The following is a 20,086-nucleotide window of genomic DNA, read 5'->3' on the forward strand; positions in this document are numbered from 1 at the left end:
TTTTAACTTAACACTATATTTATTTTTTGAAAATAATTATTTTATTAAAAGCAATTATTGTTTGTTATGGTTGGATCCCATCAAAACCGCACATATTGAGTCAGCAGGCAACAGGATGATTGAGCCTTAATTGAGTTAAAGGTTTGCTGTTTAAGGAGAAAAAATTCCCTGTATTTTCCAAATTGTCTAAAGATAGCTTTTCCGAGGAACAAGGAACAGCTATGAACCCTGATATTGATCTGATGCTACCTTTTGGAAAAAATTACCAATCATGCGCTGCTTGAAAGGAAATATTCAGCAAATCACCTCATCAAGTTTGGAATTGATGGTGCAAGATCATTGAAAATGAGTCGTGGTGAGATTAACACAGGGAACTGATAAAACATCCTAAACAGATAACCTCAAAATTACTGACAACTTCAACAGCACAAGTCAAGTGCCAATTGATCATTGCAATTGCAGAAAAAAGTCTAAACTCCTACAAGAACATTAAGGTATTTCTGGATTTGATCAACACAATGTGAGATTCATCATACCATGTGATCTTAAAGTTACCAACCTCTTGTGTGGAATTCAATACACACTCAAGCAAACACTCGTGTTGTTGGTGTGACATTGACTTTTTGAGTTTTTATTATTAAGAGTTTTTAGAGCCAAAACTGTTCTTTAGATATATTAAGCCCCGGTTTGCAAAATATACAAAATTAGAAAGACATCACTTCAGTAACCTATCTTGGTCTTTAATCCCGCAACAAAAAATCCATTCAGTTTCTTAAAAGCATTTGTTTTTTCTGATATTTACTTGTAAAATAATGAAATGCTATAACAAAATAAGCTCATGCATATTTTGACACATATTTTGAAGGAAATTAAAGTATTAGTCATATTGTTTTATTTTCTAGGGGAATCCGCATTTAATTGTTGGCCACCATGTTTTAACTGGAAAAGTAGTGTCTCTCGACAAACCATTTGCAGTTTTAAAAAAATACACGGATCATTTTTCAGAACCATTACACGGAGATTTTGAAATTGGTACCATCAATGAACATGAAGTGAAAGAACCCAAATATAAAGTGGCGGCGTTGATTAAAGAAAAAATTATCTTTAAAAACCGCCCCCGGCCGATTATATTGAAACCTCAAGTTAAGATATGAATTTGAACATGTGCTGCAGAAAAATTTTCAAGCTCTCTTCTTGGAAATTTGTTTTCGATTCAAACTGTGGTAGCATCGTTATTGTCATATAACGGAGTTAATATATGAGTTTTAGCATGATCTATTACTTACATTTAAAACGGCTGTGTTTCTGAAGAATATTTTTCGCTTGGGGGTGGTTCGGAAAATATAAACTTTTTATCAATAATCTTGTAGCTTAAATTTCCAAAAACAAAAATATAATGGTTAGCATAACTGATCGTCGTTTAAATAGCAGTTCACCAGATGATATTGCTGATGGAAAAAAAAAATTTTTTTTGTCCTAAACATAAAGAGTGAGGGTAACAAATTTGAACGAATCGAGAGCTGGTAACGAGTTTTTTTAACATATTGTAATTTAAATATTTTAAATGTGAAATACATTTGATATTCCATAATGTTTATATTGTATTGGGAAATTCTTTTTTTTTTTTAATTTTAAAAAAAGGACTATTTAAGATTGTTTTAATCGATAACAATAAAATTTTTTTATCTTATGATATTATTTTAAGATATTATTCTAATGAGAAACAAACACAAAATTTCAATTGGTCGACAAATGTTGAATAGATGGCATGTTTTATCAATTACTTAAAAATCATTTTCTTCCAATCAATAATGGATACCAAGAAAAGCAAAATGTGTTTGCCAAACGTGTTCTTTACCAAATTTTAGTCGAGAAACATCTGTTAACTTGTTAATTCAGTTTTTTTTTTGTTTTTTTTTTAACTTTCATTATCGTACCATCTCGTGCCACGTGATATCGTGCCGATTTTTATAACTTGTGCCTTTAAGAACCCCTTTAACCTCCAGCAACCATATATGTATGTATGTATGTATGTATGTATGTATGTATGTATGTATGTATGTATGTATGTATGTATGTATGTATGTATGTATGTATGTATGTATGTACGAATGTATTTATGTATGCATGCATGTATGTATGTATGTATATATGTATGTGTATATATATATATATATATATATATATATATATATATGCATATATTTATATTTATATATATATATTTAATTTTTTTTTTTTTTTTTTTTTTTTTTTTTTTTTTGAAATAAACTTATGACCTTGAAAAGGCTCTAAATGATTTCTTTTCTCTTAAGCAAGAGAAAATGTTGAAGAAAATTTTCACTCGTTTTTTTTCTGTTAGCTTAAGGACCTTTTTTTTCTAAACGTGCTTAATGTATTTAGTTTGAACGCGGTCACACTCGAATTTGTTTAGTGCCTTATTAACTTGTCGAGAGATCAGTATGAAAAGATGAACCAGAAGAGCTGAAAGTGAGCAAGAAACTTGTTACCAACTTCTTTTTTTAAAAAAAAAAAAAAGCTAATAACCGCTACATGATTAATTATTAATAAGACCTCTTCAATCGTGCAAACCAGCTGCTTGGTAATTATCCGTTTTATACGTTGTTTACAAGCAAACAACTTCTTTAAAAATGTAGCAGACATTTATAAAGGCGAAGGAGAATTAGTACGTAAGACGTAGTGTGCATATGAAAAGTAAAGAATGGGCGCCAGTGGAGATATTGTGACACCACTAGCTGTAAGTTACGAAAAACATTCCCTTTCGTAAATTTCTTCCATTGAATCAAAACTTTATGTATAAAAAGAAGTTCTTTTTTTAACTTATCAATGTTGTGTCAACGGATATTAAAAATTGGAATTTCTTTTCGTTACGAGGAAAGAAAACATGTTCTGATCAGGTAATGAGAGAGAGAGTATGATCGGAACGTATATAATGCTGACAATACCTAGTTTTTCTAGATTGAACATTCATTTTCATGGTTAATGGTTTTCTTAATGTAGTAGATAAAGAAAGCAGCCTCTTTCTTTATAAGATATAAATCTAAACAGATTAACAAAATATCAATGGAAATGTGAGGAATGAATGGCTCGACCATTTTTTATCAATTTCTATTGTGAAGTGTTGCATTACCTCAACTTAAAAAGCTTATATAAGTAGTAATACAATAATAAAAAAAAGCTTAAACAAGTAATATATAAAAAATCTAAAACATACATAAGTACATAATTTTAACTTCAGCCTGAATACGTAAGTTGAAACATGACAAAAGCAAGGATAGTGAAGTTTGAGGTTTATAACTAAATTCGATTACCCAATTAAATTCACTCATGAAGATAAAAAAACATCTTTGCGATATTGGTTTTTTGGTTTGTTTTCTTTTCATTTTGTTATTTACAGTATTAATTTTAAAATGTATTTACATACGCGTGATTAGTTAAATTATATATGATTTTAGTTATTATGTATTTAAAAAAAAATTATATTAAGATGAATACTAAAGAAATAAAAAAATTAATGATAATTTTGAATATTATTAAAATATTAATGGTGATTTAAATTTCATCTAACTTTTGCATTCATTCTATTGGTTAATTTTTATACGTTTATTCTATTGGTCCCTTTTTTTGCATTGATTTAATCGGTCATCTTTCTTGAGTTGAATCTATTGGTCTATTTCTTTTCTTTTTTTTATTCTCACTATTGGTCATTTTATTCTGCATTTATTCTATTGGTTATCTTTTGTAACATTCATTTTATACCAAGTTATTCTACTTTTTTAATTGTATTAATAATTTTTCAGGTTAAAATAATGGACATCAGTAATGAACAAATATCCAGACATTTGTACGGTTATAAAACTTTGAAATGCCTTTCTCCAGAAGAAGTATGCGAAACCGTCAAAAAAGGTAAATAGACACATTAGAGATTGAGAGACGGCTGCAGAATTTTTTACCGCGGTAAAAACAATTCGAAAATAATTGAAAAAACGCTTAGCTAATTTCCTCTACTGTAGTTTCTAAAGCGATTACTTTCGTAGTTACCATTAAATTATTGGAAATGTTCACAAACGTGAACAGCTTTGACTAATTGTTAGAGATTTGAAAATAGTTTCTATACCAGCTATCGTTACAAAAGTACTTGCAAATCTCTAACAATACAATTTTACTCTTTATATTTGAGCAAATCTTTGTAGATATGAACACCTCTTATTTGCAAAAGAGCCCTAAATGATAGTTTATTAAAAGTCTTTTTATAAATGTTTTTAGAACAACTTCAAAATGGTATTTCTACCGAAGATCTTCCTCCTCTTTCACCGCGAAAGTTACGCGTACCAGATGAAATTTCTCTTTGTATATCTAGTATTCCGGGCGAGAAGTTTGGTGCTTGTGCAGCGAGGCGTATTCCTCACGGAACGTGGTTTGGACCTTTCGAAGGTAAACTCGTCCGAACAACTGAGTTGAAAGTAGGATTTAACACAGAGTATATGTGGGAGGTAAGTCACTGTTCGTCATTTGTTACATTGCTTACATTGTTACATTGCTTATATTGCTTACATTGCTTAAAGCACTAATAGAAAACTCCCAATTCTATCTAACTAAAGAGCAGATTCATGTTTTGAGTCCTACTTTTTTTATATTAAAGGATATTACATTTAAAAATTTCTTAGATATACCACGACGGTGAAGTAAGCCACTTTTTAGATGGAAACAATGAAAACACATGGATGGCGTTTGTTCGTTGCGCACGTCATAAAAAAGAGCAAAACCTTGTAGTCTTCCAATATCATGGATGTATATATTACCGAACAACAAAGGATATTGGACTCAGAGGAGAATTACTGGTTTGGTATGATAACAAATATACACAAATTCTTGGCATTCCAGTGGCCTGGAATGATAGTAGAAGTATGTTTTTTAGGTTACCATTTAATCGGTTTAAAGTTTAGAATTTGAATTTATAAATTAATATGGCTAATATACATAATAATATACATAATAATATACATAATAATATACATAATAATATACATAATAATAAACATAATAATATACGTAATAATATACATAATAATATACATAATAAAATACATAATAAAATACATAATAATATACATAATAATATACATAATAATATACATAATAATATACATAATAATATACATAATAAAATACATAATAATATACATAATAATATACATAATAAAATACATAATAATATACATAATAATATACATAATAATATACATAATAATATACATAATAATATACATAATAAAATACATAATAATATACATAATAATATACATAATAATATACATAATAAATTTTTTTTTTTTTTTTTTTTTCAGATACGAACAGTAAAAGAAAATCATCGATTGGAGGCGAAGAAAGTCCAAAAAGACGAAAAGAGAAAGCCTACCCTGGGCTCTTGTTACAAAAGATTGATACTAAGTTGAACTCTCCTAATGAGAAATACACCAATGAAATATCGCCTTTATGTATTAAAAGAATCTCACCAGTTTCCACGGTACCGGTTAATTTTAAATGCGATAAATGTTTATTTTCTTTTCACACGAAAGAACAGCTGGCAAATCACAAATGTTTAAGCCAATCGTGGGTTCCAACACTGCGTTTGCCCTCTTTAGATCGAGCACGTGATATTTTTCGGCCAATGCATATAAGTATGCCGTCTCCAAGCGATTTGACATTTTTTTATCGCAATCATTCATTTTCACCCAGTCAAAATTTTAGCTACCATTCTCCTCCAATGGATCCATTAAAGCAACTGCCATCAGCTGCTCACAAAGGCACTCCCATAGCCATAAGGAATTTTTAATTTGCAAGAGAGTACACTTGAAGATGATAGCAATAACTTAAGGGAAAAGTTAAAGATGATTTATTATCTTTGTAGAGTTAAATAAGTCAGGTTATTTTTAACTTAGATATTTTGTATTTAGTGTAAAAAGTTTCATATTTTATTCTGTATAATATTTTATTCTGTAAAATATCTTTATGCAAAATGCTTTTACTTTCCATACAGCTGCAACATATCTCAGAAACATTTGCTTTGTTTTTTTCTACTAGGAATTCTAATTTTAAAAATTGCAAAAAAATTCTCAAAAATCAAATTCAGAAGATTAAAAGATTTACAAAAAAAAACTTCTGAATTTTTGTTTTTCGCGGACGTAGAAGGAGTCTTCATTATGAAGAAGTAATCTTCACCATGAAGAAGAGTCCTGAAGATAATCAGTTAGGGTTCAAAACAAAAAAGATAACAAAAAACTTTCAAAAAATTTTGAAGTTGCTTGGCAAAAAGAAATACGAACCTGCTTACCCGAAAATTTTAATAAATACCTCTTCAAAATCAATTCGCTAAATAACGCTAACTTAATGGTTTTTTTTTTTGGTTCTCTGAAGAGAGTGATACGGTAATGGGATGTTATCCGCTACTTCTATAAAAATAATGCAGAAAACAATGGTAGAAGTTTAGTTTCTCACGGTAAAAACTTTAATCTGTTAATTTAATTCCGTTCCCGTGTCACTCTCTCTAAAGATGTATATAATATTGTAATTATTGTAATTACATTTCAGTCGTATGTTTGGAATGTACTTTAAACAGGAAAATTTCTACACCGAACTTCTCTATAAAAAGTCTTCGTTTTATTATTATATCGTGTATTATCGATGAAAATAAAGATGAGACGTCCGGATCCAATTAATTCACTTGTGTGTACAATCCTGTGTACGTTTTGGAGCTGTTTGCTCAAAGCTTTTTCGATAAAAATTGTTGACATGTAACGCCATGTTTTTGACAAGCAACATCCGTTAGATATCAACAGTTTCTAGAAGTTATTAAGTCTCTAAAGAATAAGAAGCAACTGCGAAGTTACTTTATCTTTCCCGGTGAGAAAAGGTCGCCAGGTGAAGGTAACGGAATAGGATCGGGTAATTTTGACATATCAGGAAGATTTTCTAAGTGAGATTGCAATTCCTGTTTTACTGCATTAACTTTTTTCAACTTGGCTTCGTACTCCTAGAAACATTAATGGATTTATAATAATGATTACATTACCTAGAAATAAATCTCTTCTACTAGTTTATTTATATATATTGTTTTTTGTGGAAGTTTTTATAGATTTAAATTATCTAACATTTCCGAAACAAAACTCTTAATTATGACGTCAACAAAACTTTTTATTATGACGTCAACAAAAACTTGACATTCTTAATTAAAAGTTTTCAAAACTTTAAAAGATTTCAAACTTACCCCTAGTTTTTCTTCGGCTATTGCTAACTCGTATTTCTGCCAAGCGGTGTAATCTTGCAACATTTTTTGGGCGATCTGACGATCTTTTTGTTCGGTTGCCAGTCGAGCATTATAATCAGCTAACAGTTCACAAGCCTGATCAATTTTATCTTGAAGCTTCTTCGCTGATACAATATCTACAGATATCAATATATGTATAGAGGCGGTAAAAGAATCATTTTAAATGTTTTAGAAAAATGTTGAAATGTTTTTAAATGAAATTTAATGAAAGAAACGTGAAAATGTTTCAAAAAATAAATATTTTTGAATTTAAAAATCGTTTTCACAAAACGCTTTTTTTTTTTATTGTCAGAACCACTCCTTCAATAATTCCAAAACCTTTCGATTTTTACTGTTTTTATCGCAATTTTTTTCTTGGCATTTAAGGAAATATTTCTAGGGCTTCGATTTATGAAAACAAAATAATTTTCAGCCCTCGTGGAATTAAGAAACTTAAAATGCATGTATTATTTTTCTTTTAAAATAAAATTTATTTCAAAAATTACGTAACTTCGTTTTCACCTGCGGTTAAAATGTTAAATTATTGAGAAAATCTAAATGTAGATAAAAATGCACACAATTCGATCGCGCGAAAACAAATTCCGCGAAATGCACCTGTTTTGGTAAGAAAGTAAAATAAATTTATCTATACTCTAAAATTAAAAAAATTTTTTTTTCGTTTAAAAAAGTACTATGGGGTGAAAAAGACATGATACCAAGATACTATCATGATATTATTTTTTATCTTTATGATTTAACTTTTAATTTTATATTTATTGTAACTATTTATAATAAATCAACATCAATCAAAATGAGTTTGTATCTTACTTCATTTCTGTGTCGCAAAACACAAGAATGGGGATCCTAAGCCTATGTTCCTGCTTCCTCCACGTGGAACGGTCTGTTTTTAGCAATTTTGGTCTTCTTCTGTTTCCTATTTGTACCCAGGTTCGCCCTCTGCAAGTTTTCTATTTGCATCCAGGTCCACCATCTGCAAGTTTTCTATTTGCATCCAGGTCCACCTTCTGCAAGTTTTCTATTTGCACTCAGGTCCGCCTTCTGCAAGTTTTATTAAACGTGCAAATAAAGGAACCAAATATAATTTCTTCCTTCGGTTCACAGTACAACGATTTAATCAGATCTAGATATTTATCAATAAGCATTTGGAACTTTTGTGGTGGCAGACAATTTTACAATTACATCGCATGCAAACTTTAATCCAACGGTGATTTACGATAACTCGTAGTAACTCCTCTACCTAATAGAAATCGACTCATGCGTAAAAGTTATCGTTTTTTGGTGACAGCATATTTATGGAAAGGATTATTTGGTGCAAAGCAGCAATCTTTCTGATTTCACAGCTGCTCATGTTTTTATAGAAATGTAAACCTCTTACAAATGCAAAAAATATTCACATTTTTTCAGCGTTTGGCATTTCATTACAAAAAAAAAAAACCAACAAATTTTTTATGTGGTTTTTTATATTACTATTAAAGATACTCTTCTTCCTGCAATAATTCTAGTTAACGAAATTACATTTAATGCATTTAAAATGATAATGTGGAGGAGGGAGAAAACTCTAAACCCATTTTAGTAAACCAACTTGTGCATAAACATTTAGTTAAAAAATTATTTTTGTACTTTTGTAATTGTTAACCATTTTTGTTTCTTTTGGGTGCTTTCTCTGACTGTTTTTCTATTAAAAATATGGGAAGTAATCTCCTTAGAAACAATACGAAGTTGGAATATGAGGCTACTCATAGTCCTACGGTAGTACAAATTTAAAGTTAAATCAAATTTATGTTATTAATACTTAAACTTCTGCATTTAAAAAATGATTGATGATTGAACCACTTTTTGACATCCGATCAAAGATCAGGAGCTATTAACAACGGATGGAATTTACTACTATAGATCCTTTTGGCAAACGTTTGTTATAATGATTCTTTAACCACAAAAATTTTGATTTTTTGGGTCAAAAACAGCCTCTGAATGGTTCCTCAGAGCAGAAGTTCCTGCCATTACACCATCAAAGATATTTTTCAAATAATCAGCTTGTATTTATCTATACAGTTACAAATAGATGCAAATGATGAACTTTTATTGATGAATCTTTATAAAGTATGTGAAGCCAACCTATATTGTGACATTATTTCTTATAAAGAATATGAAAGGTTTGCATTCAGAACACAATATTGTTTTAACAGACAAACCTGGAAAGAAGTGGTCTGACCATGAAAAACCTTTTTAATGATGCATTAGGTGGCAACTTAAGGTGGCTTAAAGGTCCTTAGGAAATGCCTAAAGCTCAAAACATTCTAAATGCCGCCAATTTCAAATAGATTCACAACTTTCTATGGAACTTTTCTTACATTTAAAAAAAAACAATGTTAAATACAGAAAATCCACAAAATCAAATTCACAACTTATCCATATAAAGCATCAACTTATCCATATAAAGCATCAACTTATCCATATAAAGCATCAACTTTTGTTAAGTTGATCCTTGGTGGTTCTTAAGATCATTGGTGAAACAAAATATATATTTTCCTCCTGTTCTAAACACTTGCAGTGTTCTTTTTTTTTTTTTTTTTACAGAAGGATGCAACTTATCTTTTATAATCTGTCAAGCCTTTTATGTCATGGTTATTTCAGCCATCTTGCCTTAATCTTATTGTTGTTTAATTTTAAATGACAACATTTTAGCAGAAGCTAAAGTTGCAGTAGTGATATATGCTGCAGCTTTGTAAGACACTATAAGTTACATCTCCCATCCAAACTCTGATACCATTCGAACAATTTTTATAACTATTTGATATTTTCACCAAATCGGGGAATTGCTTGTTGTTTTGAACTGCTAAGTATGAAATTATTTATTTACAGTATATTTTTCTATAACCGATGAAATATTAGAACTTTTGGCTGCCATGAAAACAGTTTTTATTTTTCTGTATTGTTTAGTAGAGATCACACAACACATAATAACCAAATAATTCATAAATAAAATAAAGCTTTTTCTTATTTATACAGTAGAAGGTGTATCTATTTGTACAGAAATCTAAAAAAATAATCTAATGCTATAATTAGTTCTAGTGATTCCCTAATTTTAATATGGAATAACTAAGTTTTAAAAAACTAATTGTTTTGCTAAAATCTGTTTTTATGAATCATTTTTAAAAATTTTTTACTGTTCGTAAAAATGCTTTTTTCAAAATGATGGCATTTGAGATTATTTTAAGTTTTATATTCCTTGAAGAAGTGGAACAACAATATATTAAAAAAATCAAATCATGTTTCATTAACCCAAGAATGATACTAAATCATAAGCAAGAATAACAATGAAAAAAGAAAGAAAAAGTTTAACGTCAAAGAAATACATACCTTCTACTTTCTCTATATGTGTTGGGTCAGTGACTTCTATTGGAAGGTTAGCGATTCTTTCACGAACAACTGCATCCTGTGTGGCAGAATTTTCTAATTCTTGCAGTCGTTTTACCAATTCATCTGGCTTTAAAACATTTTAAAGGAAAACAACATTATTTCTATAACATGCTAAATTAACTATCCTGAAGACTGAAATAGAAGATCTTTGGTACAACATAAAAAAATTAGCTAACTTTAATAAATTCTGGGATGCTGAATCTGAAAATCATTTGATAAAATTAGCTTTGGTTTTATTATTGTAAATTATATTTATAATAAAAAAAACTTGCAAACCATAAAATCGCACAGAAAAAACTGTTAACTTATGGAACAATGGTACATTGTTATTAAATTATTTCTTTTCTCTTCACAATCACTCTTTTGCTAGATGCTAATATATTTTTGTGAAGTAATGATTCTAATTGCATCAGAGACAGTGCTAGAATTTATCAAGAAGGACTTGGTAAGCTTGAATGGAAATTTGAAAAGTATTCATGTATTTTTTTCAAACATTCAGATGAAAAGCTGCACAAAAGTTTATAAGCACCTTTTAACTAGTTAAGTGTGTTAAAATTGCAGTAGAATGCTTTAGCATATTCACTTTACTGCATTACAAAAGTTTATTGTATTACAAAAAGAATACATGTCTCAGAATTGAAAATAAGTTTGTAAAATCCAATAGATCGTTCAGCTTTACATGAGGCAAAACCTTTGGGGTGAATATTTCTTGGATATATAACTCTTCTAGATACTTGCTCTCAAGAAACATTTTTCATCTTCCTGATATCTTTATATTTCAGATTTTTGGAATGCAAAAGCCTGTGACAGATTGACACTAGACTAATAAAGTGCCTATAACCAAGCCAATAAATTATTTAATCAACGCAATAACATATTGCATTACTTTAGTGATTTTAGTTTCTATAATCACTACATTGGTGATTGTGACCATGACAGTAATACCATAGTAAATGTTACTACTGCCATTATGAAATTAATAAACTTAGTAATAATCAGTTATAATCATTATGATACAGGTTGCACCTGTATCATAATGATTATAACTGCAGTTATCTTTACTAAAATAACAAAATTACAAATCATTTTAGCTAATAAGCAAGAGATTTTAATTACAAGTGAGACAATTTAATTAACAAGCTAATTTGAAATCTGTTTATACTTCACATCAATGAATAAGTTAAACACAAAAATATATATTGATTATCAATAGCATTAAAAATAAAGCTAGACAAAATGAATTTTTAAAATCAACTGAACTATGAATAAGATGGAGACGTTACTTTTAATATCACTCTTTGGTAAATAATTTGAAAAATGCTTACATCAGGAGGAACTGAGGGTCTTTTGAATTCAGTGAATGTTATCTCTTTAGTTTCTGTTGGAACTGGTTCTATTGGTGGTGTTGTACTAACTTCTTCTTCAAAACCAGATTTGTTTTCTATGTTAAAAGAAAAAAAATTTTTGGATGTTAACGTAATCAACTCCTTAAAATACCTTTTTGAAAAGTGCAAGTTTTGAAAAATTGACAAATATTTATGAGAACAATATAAAAATATACAAATATCTGTGAATCTCTTAAAATCATAATCATAAAAAAGTTACTTTCACTAACTTATGGAAAAGAAAAGTATTATTTTGAGAATGTAATATTCCAAAAAGCTTTTGTTATATCTTTATTTATAAAATGGTGGCATCAATCAGAACAATTGATTTTACAACTTCTAAGCAAACAGAAAAGTTTATGACAAAATAAACATTTCTAAAAGAAGATATTATTTAAAAATCAAGTGATTTAAAAGACTTATTATTTCCCTTCCAATATCATTCAGTGCAGCCCCCCCCCCCCCATCTGTATTGGAGCTATTTCCCTTTCTAACTGTTTAAATAATAAATTCAAGTAAAAAAATTTTTTTTAAAAAGAGTTGTAATGATTACCTAAGCATGCAGACATTCGAGCAATCATAGTTTCATTGTACACATTTCTTTCTAACCATATTGATATGATTCTTTTGAGGGTTTCTAAAATTTTTTCATCACAATGCCTGTAATCAAAGAAAACACCTATTCTTTATAAATACTTTATATAATAATACTTTATGATTAACAGTACTTTATGAAACAAAATCCTAATTGCCCCATTTTAACAACCAGATAAAATAGGAACTGGAGGAAGCTTACTCAAAAAAGTAAAACATTTTTACATTTTTAAAAAACATTTCTACAATTTTAGTTGCTCTAGCCATTTTTTCACTAAAAGAACCTAATCCAGCATTTTCTGGCATTACAATGCTTTGGAGAAGAAATGTTTAACAAAGTTTTTTGTTAGTTTTTGAAATTTTTTTAACTGTTGAGCTTTGATTAAAAAAATTGCAAAGCGGTTTTAGCTTTTACTTATGCAGAACAAAAGTAAACAGACAAATGAACAGAAAAAACTAACAAAAAACTTTGTTAAACATTTCTTCTCCAAGGGATTGTAATGCCAGAAAATGCTGGATTAGGTTCTTTTAGTGAAAAAAAGTGTATCATATTGATAAACTGAAATAACATTTTCGGTTTATCAATATGATACACTTCATGCATTTGATATCAAATTGATAAAAAAACTGGTATGAAATTATTGACAAGAAATGGCCCAGAAGAATGCAGCAACTTCATTTGGTACTGATTATAGCATTGTAACATTTTAAAATATAATTTAATCTTTTTTTTATTTGATTAAAAATTCATTTTATGAAAATAAAATAATCATAACAAAATTTTCTTTCATTTATTTGCTACTTAACATTTTTTATTATCATACTATTCATTTTTAGTATTTTTTTAAATGTGTTTTAGAAGCAGTGTAAAATCACTTTGATGTAAATTACTACATGATTGTTTTATTGCTCATCAGTTTTTTTCTTTTTTACATATATCTTTAACATATATGATATCATTTATATTTTTATATTTTATATTGTTTTATTTATATTTATTTTTTGTATTATTTTATTTATATCAATATATTTTATTCTAAAAACTTTAATGATATTTTTATTTTATTAAAAGTGGATTTTCAAAAAAAAAAAAAACAACCTTTTTTAACATAAAATAAAACTTTCTTTTTTTTTATAAATGTAAACTTTTAAATATTTAAATATTTAAAAAATTTGTTTTTTCAGCAGAAACTTTTTACTTCTTTTGAGATCATTTTTACTTCTTTTGAGATCATTTTTACTTCTTTTGAGATCATTTGTTTCTTTAGCAGAAAATATTCAAAAAATCTAAAACTTTGAGTAAATTTCCTATTTGAGAAAATGATCAACTTGTTTAAATTTAGCATATACTCAAAAAAAAAATCCTCACTCAGCACAATGCATTAATGCATTGGGCAGTATCACTCCAAAGTCTTTGTTATACTCTGTGCCTTTTCTTCTGCTATTTTGTAGAACATCATTAGCCAAGTACACAAAGATTAGTTTCCTTTGTGGTTTAGCTGAAATAAAGTAAAAAAGTAGAAATTTTCTAAAATAAAGACACAAAAAAATTTTAAAAATTGATATATTATTTAAAGGTATGAATAAGCTCAATAAGTTAAGATAAGTATGGGTGATATATGGGAATGTGTTTTATTAGTGTTTATAAGAGTATATTTGAGTGTGTGTGCATGAGTGTGTGTGCGTGTGTGTATATATATATTTTTATATATGTGTATATATACATATTTATGTGTATACATGTATATATGTATTTATGTGTACATGTGTGTATATATGTATATAGAAGACTTTCAGAATTAGGAGGGAAAAGGGTGCCCCCTCCAATTATTTAGCTAACCCAGAGTAAAAAATGATATCACCAATATTGCTATGCATAGAAAATCATTCAAAACAACTTGAATAAATGTGGTTGAATTTTGGGTACTACATGAAAAAGTCTAGTCAAATCACTTCAAAAGATGATGTTCACCAAAAGAAGATTATTAAATGAGTCTAGTGGGACTTTGAAGGTATATTTTGAGCTTCTCTCAAGAAATGATCCAAAAAAATGTTAACAAATATAAAAAATTTAATTTAAAAAAAAGTATTGCTGCATATGTGTAAAAGCCAACCAGCTTTTTTCAAAAAGTTCATTGATGGAACTGGGGGTGCAATCAAGGATATATATCCCATATATCAAGGATATATCAATCAGACAATATAAAATATATACAGTGTAAATAAGACAATATAAACAGAGAAACTGCTCATAAGTAACAGCTGAATGGGAAAACTCAGAGCTTTTGTTTCATTCTGAAACTGATGATGAGAGTGGTGAAATACTTTTAAGATTGATTTATCAAAATTGTGTTTTGAAACAACCAAAGGTTCTCTTGGGAATTGCTGTAAGTATTAACCCTGAAAAAACTTTAGGGTTAATGCTTACAGCAATTCCCTTTGAAGGTATGAACATAGATATATTGTAGACTAACTAAGCAAACTATTAAAACCTTTTAGCCTTGTCCAAGATATATTAAACTTTTAAAATTAAGATGAAAAACACCTTTAATTAGCAAGTTTTAACAAAAATATATTTGTTTAAACACTAAGCTTTTCATACAAATATTAAAAGTACAAAAATAAATATTTTTTTATTGACATAACATAAAACATAACATAAATAGTAGATGAACTTTTTATAACATAAACAATAGATGAATTTTTATATGAAAAATTTGAATAGATAATAACTAAACTGATGTTTAGTATGAATTCTTTAAAAATGAATCCAATTTGATACACTACTTTCAGTTGCTTGGATTTTTTTCATGCTAAAAACCTCCAAGTATATGCATTTAAAATATAGCTAAAAAATTTCTTAATTGAAAAATTCAAGTGAAGTGCCAAATCATTCAAAGAATTCTGGTACAAGGAAAAAAATGACATGTGCTTCAGAAGTCACAGAGATAGGCAAGTAGGGTTATGATTACTTAAAATGTTTGATTTTTTAGGAAACTGTCACCCAGAGTTTGTCCATAAAAAAAAATTGACAATACTTTTGAAGAGTCTAAATGTTATGATGAAGTCTTAAAGATGAAAGATGCAGGATTTTTCAGCTATTCTTTGAAGGATGTCAACATTCTGCAGCAGCTAACTGAATTCATTCCCTATAAATTGAGCAGGTTGTTGAACAGGTAGTTAAAAACACCCAAAAGAAGATGAAGCTCCATTAGTTGAATCAAATCCAGAACAAGTTCAGAGTCTTCAGCAATCAATACTAAGCATGTGCATAAAGCCTGGTGTTGAGTTATATGGTCATACTTAGTGTTCTATTGTTGAAACTTATTGCACCTCATCAGAATGAATATAATTTTACATTTTTCTTGAAAAAAAATATACAAATTTTACTATACTTCACTATTTTATTACTAAACTAAGCATTTAATCGCAAAGATATTTTAAAAGCTGCTTGAGATGAGAAAGAAATTTATTATAGTAATAGGTGACTACTTACAGTTAGCAGTTAACTTTAAAGCAAAGAATACCTCTTTGGAGCTCCTTAAACCAGGTTTGAACAACCTTCTTTGAGTGTTTTCTATGATGAATGCACCAAAGAGATAGTGTTTGAATACTTTGTTGTGACATGGTTAATACTTTTAACTTTTTCTCCAGCTGAGAGCTTGAAAATGAAGACATTGCTTTTTAGTTTTAAACTGTAACAAAAAATTTACTAATTTGATTACACATTTTAAAACATGGCTTAAGGTATGAAATTACAGGAATTGCAATGCTCTAAGTTTTTCAAGGTGAGCTCACACTTCCCTTCAGATGCTGATTGATTTTTGGATAATGTTTTCAACTATCAATGTAACAGGCAAAGAAAATCTGTAAAACTAGACGAATAATTATTCTAGTTTGACAACTATTATTTAATAACTGTAACAAGGATTTTATATACATACAACATTAGTTTATCTTGTTAAAAAATAAAGTGCATAAAAGATAAAGAAAATATGAAATACATATCAAACTAACTTTTTTATGTATTTCATGCTATTTTCAAAATTAATTAGTAACTTTAAAACACAATAAAACTTTCATTATCACTGCTTTCACTAAATTGCAGAATATAATTATAAATTTCAATTGTGTAACAAACAGCTTTGCTTAACCTGTTTCATTGTCAAATCTTCTTAACAATTCATACTAAAAAGCATGCATCAAGTATCTCATTTAATACTGTTCTTTTAGTTAAAGTTATCAATCTATACATATTCAATTTGATAATCATAATTAATACATTTTTTTATATTTTTGTTAAAAATTAAATCATGTAATAGTCAGAGGAGTAAAAAAAATGTGTGTGTGTGTAAATATAAATATATATATCAACATAACAAGTTGCTTTATTTTCAGCAAGCTTTATTTACACATGAAATGTTTGGCTTATTAATAATGAAAAATAGATAATTAGTGTGCATTTGAAACAAAATATTTTTCGATTTTTTTTTTTTTTTTTTCTTAAAAAAAAAGGACATTCCAAAGGACATTCTAAAAGACAATTAACATTGTGAGATATTCACTGAAGTAAGTTTAATGAAACAAAGCAGAAGTTCTTACCCGTTTCCTTCATACTTTTAATGTCCTCTATAAAGTGATAAACACTTGAATTAGTCACTACATGGAGTCATATAACATTTAGCAACTCTATAATTAGTGATAAAAATTTTGAAACTTATTTATACAATGATTTTTTTTTAGCAATGGTAAATAGGAACAACCTCTGTCAGTTTTTCCTACTTTTTTTTAAATTGCAACTATTGCTAAAGTTTTACAGGAATTTTTCTAAATCCACGCAGATAAACATGCCACGAGCCAGTGACTTAAAATTAAAGAAAATTTTTATTGTCAAAATTAGGAATACTCGCTTATTGAGACATTTAAATGCCAAGTTGTGCGCGTGAAAACAACATTTCTATTAACTTAATATAGGGACGTCCGCACGAGGAAAAGGGAATGTGGGGAGTTTGCCCCAACTTTTGGTAAACTTGTTTTTTTTTCAAAAAGTATTGAGTTGGAAAGAAAGTTCCACTTGTTCCACTTCCACTTAGCACTTGCAGAATTATAAATGGATCTCATTATAACATTGGAAGTTCCATGACTTTTTTAGAATGCTCTAGCGTTTTGTTTTAATACATCAACGGAAAATTATTTTCTAGAAATTTCCACGCAACTAAGCAAGTATAGGTGATTCACTTGATATAAAATGTTAGATCAAAAATCCCATATTTGACCCTGGATCTTAAATGATTTCCAGCACGATCATTCTGCCGTTGATGCCGAACATAACATATGACAAGACATAGCTCCAAGCCCTAGACATAGCTCCAAGCGACTATCATCTTTTCTATGCCCTGCAACTTCTGCACATGTCAGAAAAAAGCTCGAAGCCGACACTCGGCGCCTAAAGACGTTGTAACTGTTGAAATTTAAGTCTCTAGATATTTTGTTTTACTATAATTTCAATATTTGCTTGAGGTGATCAACACCTCATGTGAAGGATGTGAAGTTTTATTGGTTGAGTGCTCCAGTTTGCCCATAATGGCAATGTTCAGAGAGTTCAAGCTATGGCTGGTCGAAGGCTAAAAGGTGGCTGACCAAAAATCTGCAAAATTGTTTATACTGAAATTTTGAGTTTTTTTTGCTGTACGAGACGGAGCACCATCCTAAGTACACAAACAATTTCCATTAGGGTACTTCACCATCAGCAATGGCGAAACTTTATACCCTACGACCTTATAAATATTTTTTCATCAGAAAAGATTTTGTGGTTGTTAATACTGCTTCAAGTTTTTTGTTTATCTTGCTTTTAGAATTCATTTTATCTGTCAAAAAGTGTATTGAGGTCCTCTTATGTGAGCTAAGCTGTAAATTATAACGGACGGGCCTGGTTATTGTCAATCTAGACATGATTCTTTATATCATTAAAACTTTTCTTGAAGTTAGTTATTCAATCTTTCACTCTAAAAAAAGAATAAAATATATTATTATATACCCCAAGAACCTAATTTAAAAATATGCAAATTATAATTATCCAAATATTTTAGTTTGAGACACAGTTTTGAAGAATACAAGAAAATGGAGTCCCTTCCTTTGAAGTCAGTTACCTCTCAAGATGACGAGATTGACTTGAAAAATTAGTTTTAAAAGGTGATGGTGGGGTGACTTTAGTATATCTTTTTATTGGATTTAACACTTAAACACAGTTTTATCCCAGTTCTTTGTTAGATATTTTTCATAGTGCATGTCGCTATGGTGACATTCACTCTTTATTACCGGTAGAAGTTACGTAAATATGATTGGTCATAATCGTTTGTTTTGACTTTAAATGTGTAAAAGTTTAAGTGGTAATGAGGTAACATTAGCACCACTATCCTGTTCTCTTATCAATATGCTAAAATACTACTAAGTAACCAAAGGAAACGTTTTAAGGACAAGTTTCATATATGTATCAACAGTTATTGGTATGGTGGTAAATAGGGATGTTCAAAAAAATAAAATTTCGAAAACGCGAATACACAAAAAACTAAATTTGGGACAAATATAAAAAAAATACGATTACAAAAAAAAAAAATCAAAAATATTGAGATTTACCTTGTGCTCAAGCGTCAAAACCCCCCTAAAAATGCCCCAAATAGTACCCTCGTAGCAAGGCTTTGAGCACAAGGTAAATCTTATTTTTATTTTTTTTTTTTAATGTGCTCATAATAATCTATACTTTCTTTTTAAATTGATGTGTATCCGTGATTTTTCTTAATAGTTCTTTAAATTGAAAACGATTTTATGCAAAAAAAACGAAAATATGAGCATTTAACAAAAAAGAATGCTCAATAATTCGTACTTATTTTATTTGTTTATATTCACAGTGTTTGGTTTTCATTTTATTTGTATTTAGCTTTTTAGAAAAACATTTTTTTATAGGTTGATTGAATGATACAAGCTTAAATTACGTGCAACTTGTATCTTTAAAAAATATATTTTTAGTATAAATACTAAAGTTCAAGCTATCTTCTGAATTTTGGAGCGTAAGCTAAATAATCCCTTTGCGAATCTTTTCTTGCTTATAACTTTGTTACTTTGTTTCTTGGTTAATAAAGATTCACTGCCTGATGCCTCAAAAATTGAGCGAACTTTGTCCACAGCAATAAGCCTATTTTGTTTTTCTTCCTCGTCTCTGTAGCGGTGAACAAGTTGTTTCATCATTCCAATTGCCCATTCAGCGTGGTCGTTTACACAAGCAATACTTTTTGCAAAATTTAAAAATAACTTATATGTTGATTGCGTGTGCCAATACTGA

General features: G+C 28.7%; 3 protein-coding genes and 1 long non-coding RNA gene across 7 annotated transcripts in view; 2 read left to right on the forward strand and 2 right to left on the reverse strand.

Moving 5' to 3' along the window:
• LOC149893534 (chromosome transmission fidelity protein 8 homolog) overlaps nucleotides 1–1,602 on the forward strand; it is a 5,699-nt gene extending 4,097 nt beyond the window's left edge. For both annotated transcript variants that reach the window (XM_090085293.1, XM_090085287.1), the window contains one exon: nucleotides 903–1,602. In XM_090085293.1, the coding sequence (XP_089941419.1) occupies nucleotides 903–1,154 (252 nt within the window). In that variant the 3' untranslated portion in view covers nucleotides 1,155–1,602. The remainder of the gene's footprint in view (nucleotides 1–902) is intronic.
• LOC149893533 (uncharacterized) overlaps nucleotides 1–3,391 on the reverse strand; it is a 26,930-nt gene extending 23,539 nt beyond the window's left edge. The window contains exon 1 of the long non-coding RNA XR_016451821.1: nucleotides 3,236–3,391. This is a non-coding gene — a long non-coding RNA (uncharacterized LOC149893533). The remainder of the gene's footprint in view (nucleotides 1–3,235) is intronic.
• Nucleotides 2,436–6,080, forward strand: LOC145199433 (uncharacterized). Of its 2 annotated transcripts, none has more exons than XM_080074306.2 (5): nucleotides 2,436–2,758; nucleotides 3,822–3,927; nucleotides 4,288–4,514; nucleotides 4,689–4,926; nucleotides 5,370–6,080. In XM_080074306.2, the coding sequence occupies exons 1-5, from the start codon at nucleotides 2,723–2,725 to the stop codon at nucleotides 5,855–5,857; spliced, it is 1,095 nt and encodes a 364-aa protein (XP_079930432.2). In that variant the 5' UTR covers nucleotides 2,436–2,722; the 3' UTR covers nucleotides 5,858–6,080. The 2 variants fall into 2 exon arrangements, with proteins under 2 accessions (XP_079930432.2, XP_089941381.1); XM_090085255.1 differs by lacking the exon at nucleotides 2,436–2,758 and adding an exon at nucleotides 2,783–2,918.
• Nucleotides 5,995–17,626, reverse strand: LOC145199434 (regulation of nuclear pre-mRNA domain-containing protein 1A-like). 2 transcript variants are annotated; one of them, XM_090085274.1, is made up of 9 exons: nucleotides 17,511–17,602; nucleotides 17,350–17,376; nucleotides 16,275–16,442; nucleotides 14,117–14,246; nucleotides 12,707–12,813; nucleotides 12,094–12,209; nucleotides 10,709–10,835; nucleotides 7,289–7,464; nucleotides 5,995–7,054 (listed from the first exon to the last, which is right to left on the reverse strand). In XM_090085274.1, exons 3-9 carry the CDS (start codon nucleotides 16,423–16,425, stop codon nucleotides 6,908–6,910), a joined length of 954 nt encoding a protein of 317 aa, XP_089941400.1. In that variant the 5' UTR covers nucleotides 16,426–16,442; nucleotides 17,350–17,376; nucleotides 17,511–17,602; the 3' UTR covers nucleotides 5,995–6,907. The 2 variants fall into 2 exon arrangements, with proteins under 2 accessions (XP_089941400.1, XP_089941394.1); XM_090085268.1 differs by having other exon boundaries at nucleotides 17,350–17,626.
• Between the last annotated feature and the right edge of the window lie 2,460 nt (nucleotides 17,627–20,086).

Source organism: Hydra viridissima, unplaced genomic scaffold, assembly GCF_058129835.1.
Source record: "Hydra viridissima isolate aposymbiotic clone 2 unplaced genomic scaffold, HvirCarnegie_v1 scaffold_1, whole genome shotgun sequence".
NCBI classification, from domain to species: Eukaryota; Metazoa; Cnidaria; class Hydrozoa; order Anthoathecata; family Hydridae; genus Hydra; species Hydra viridissima.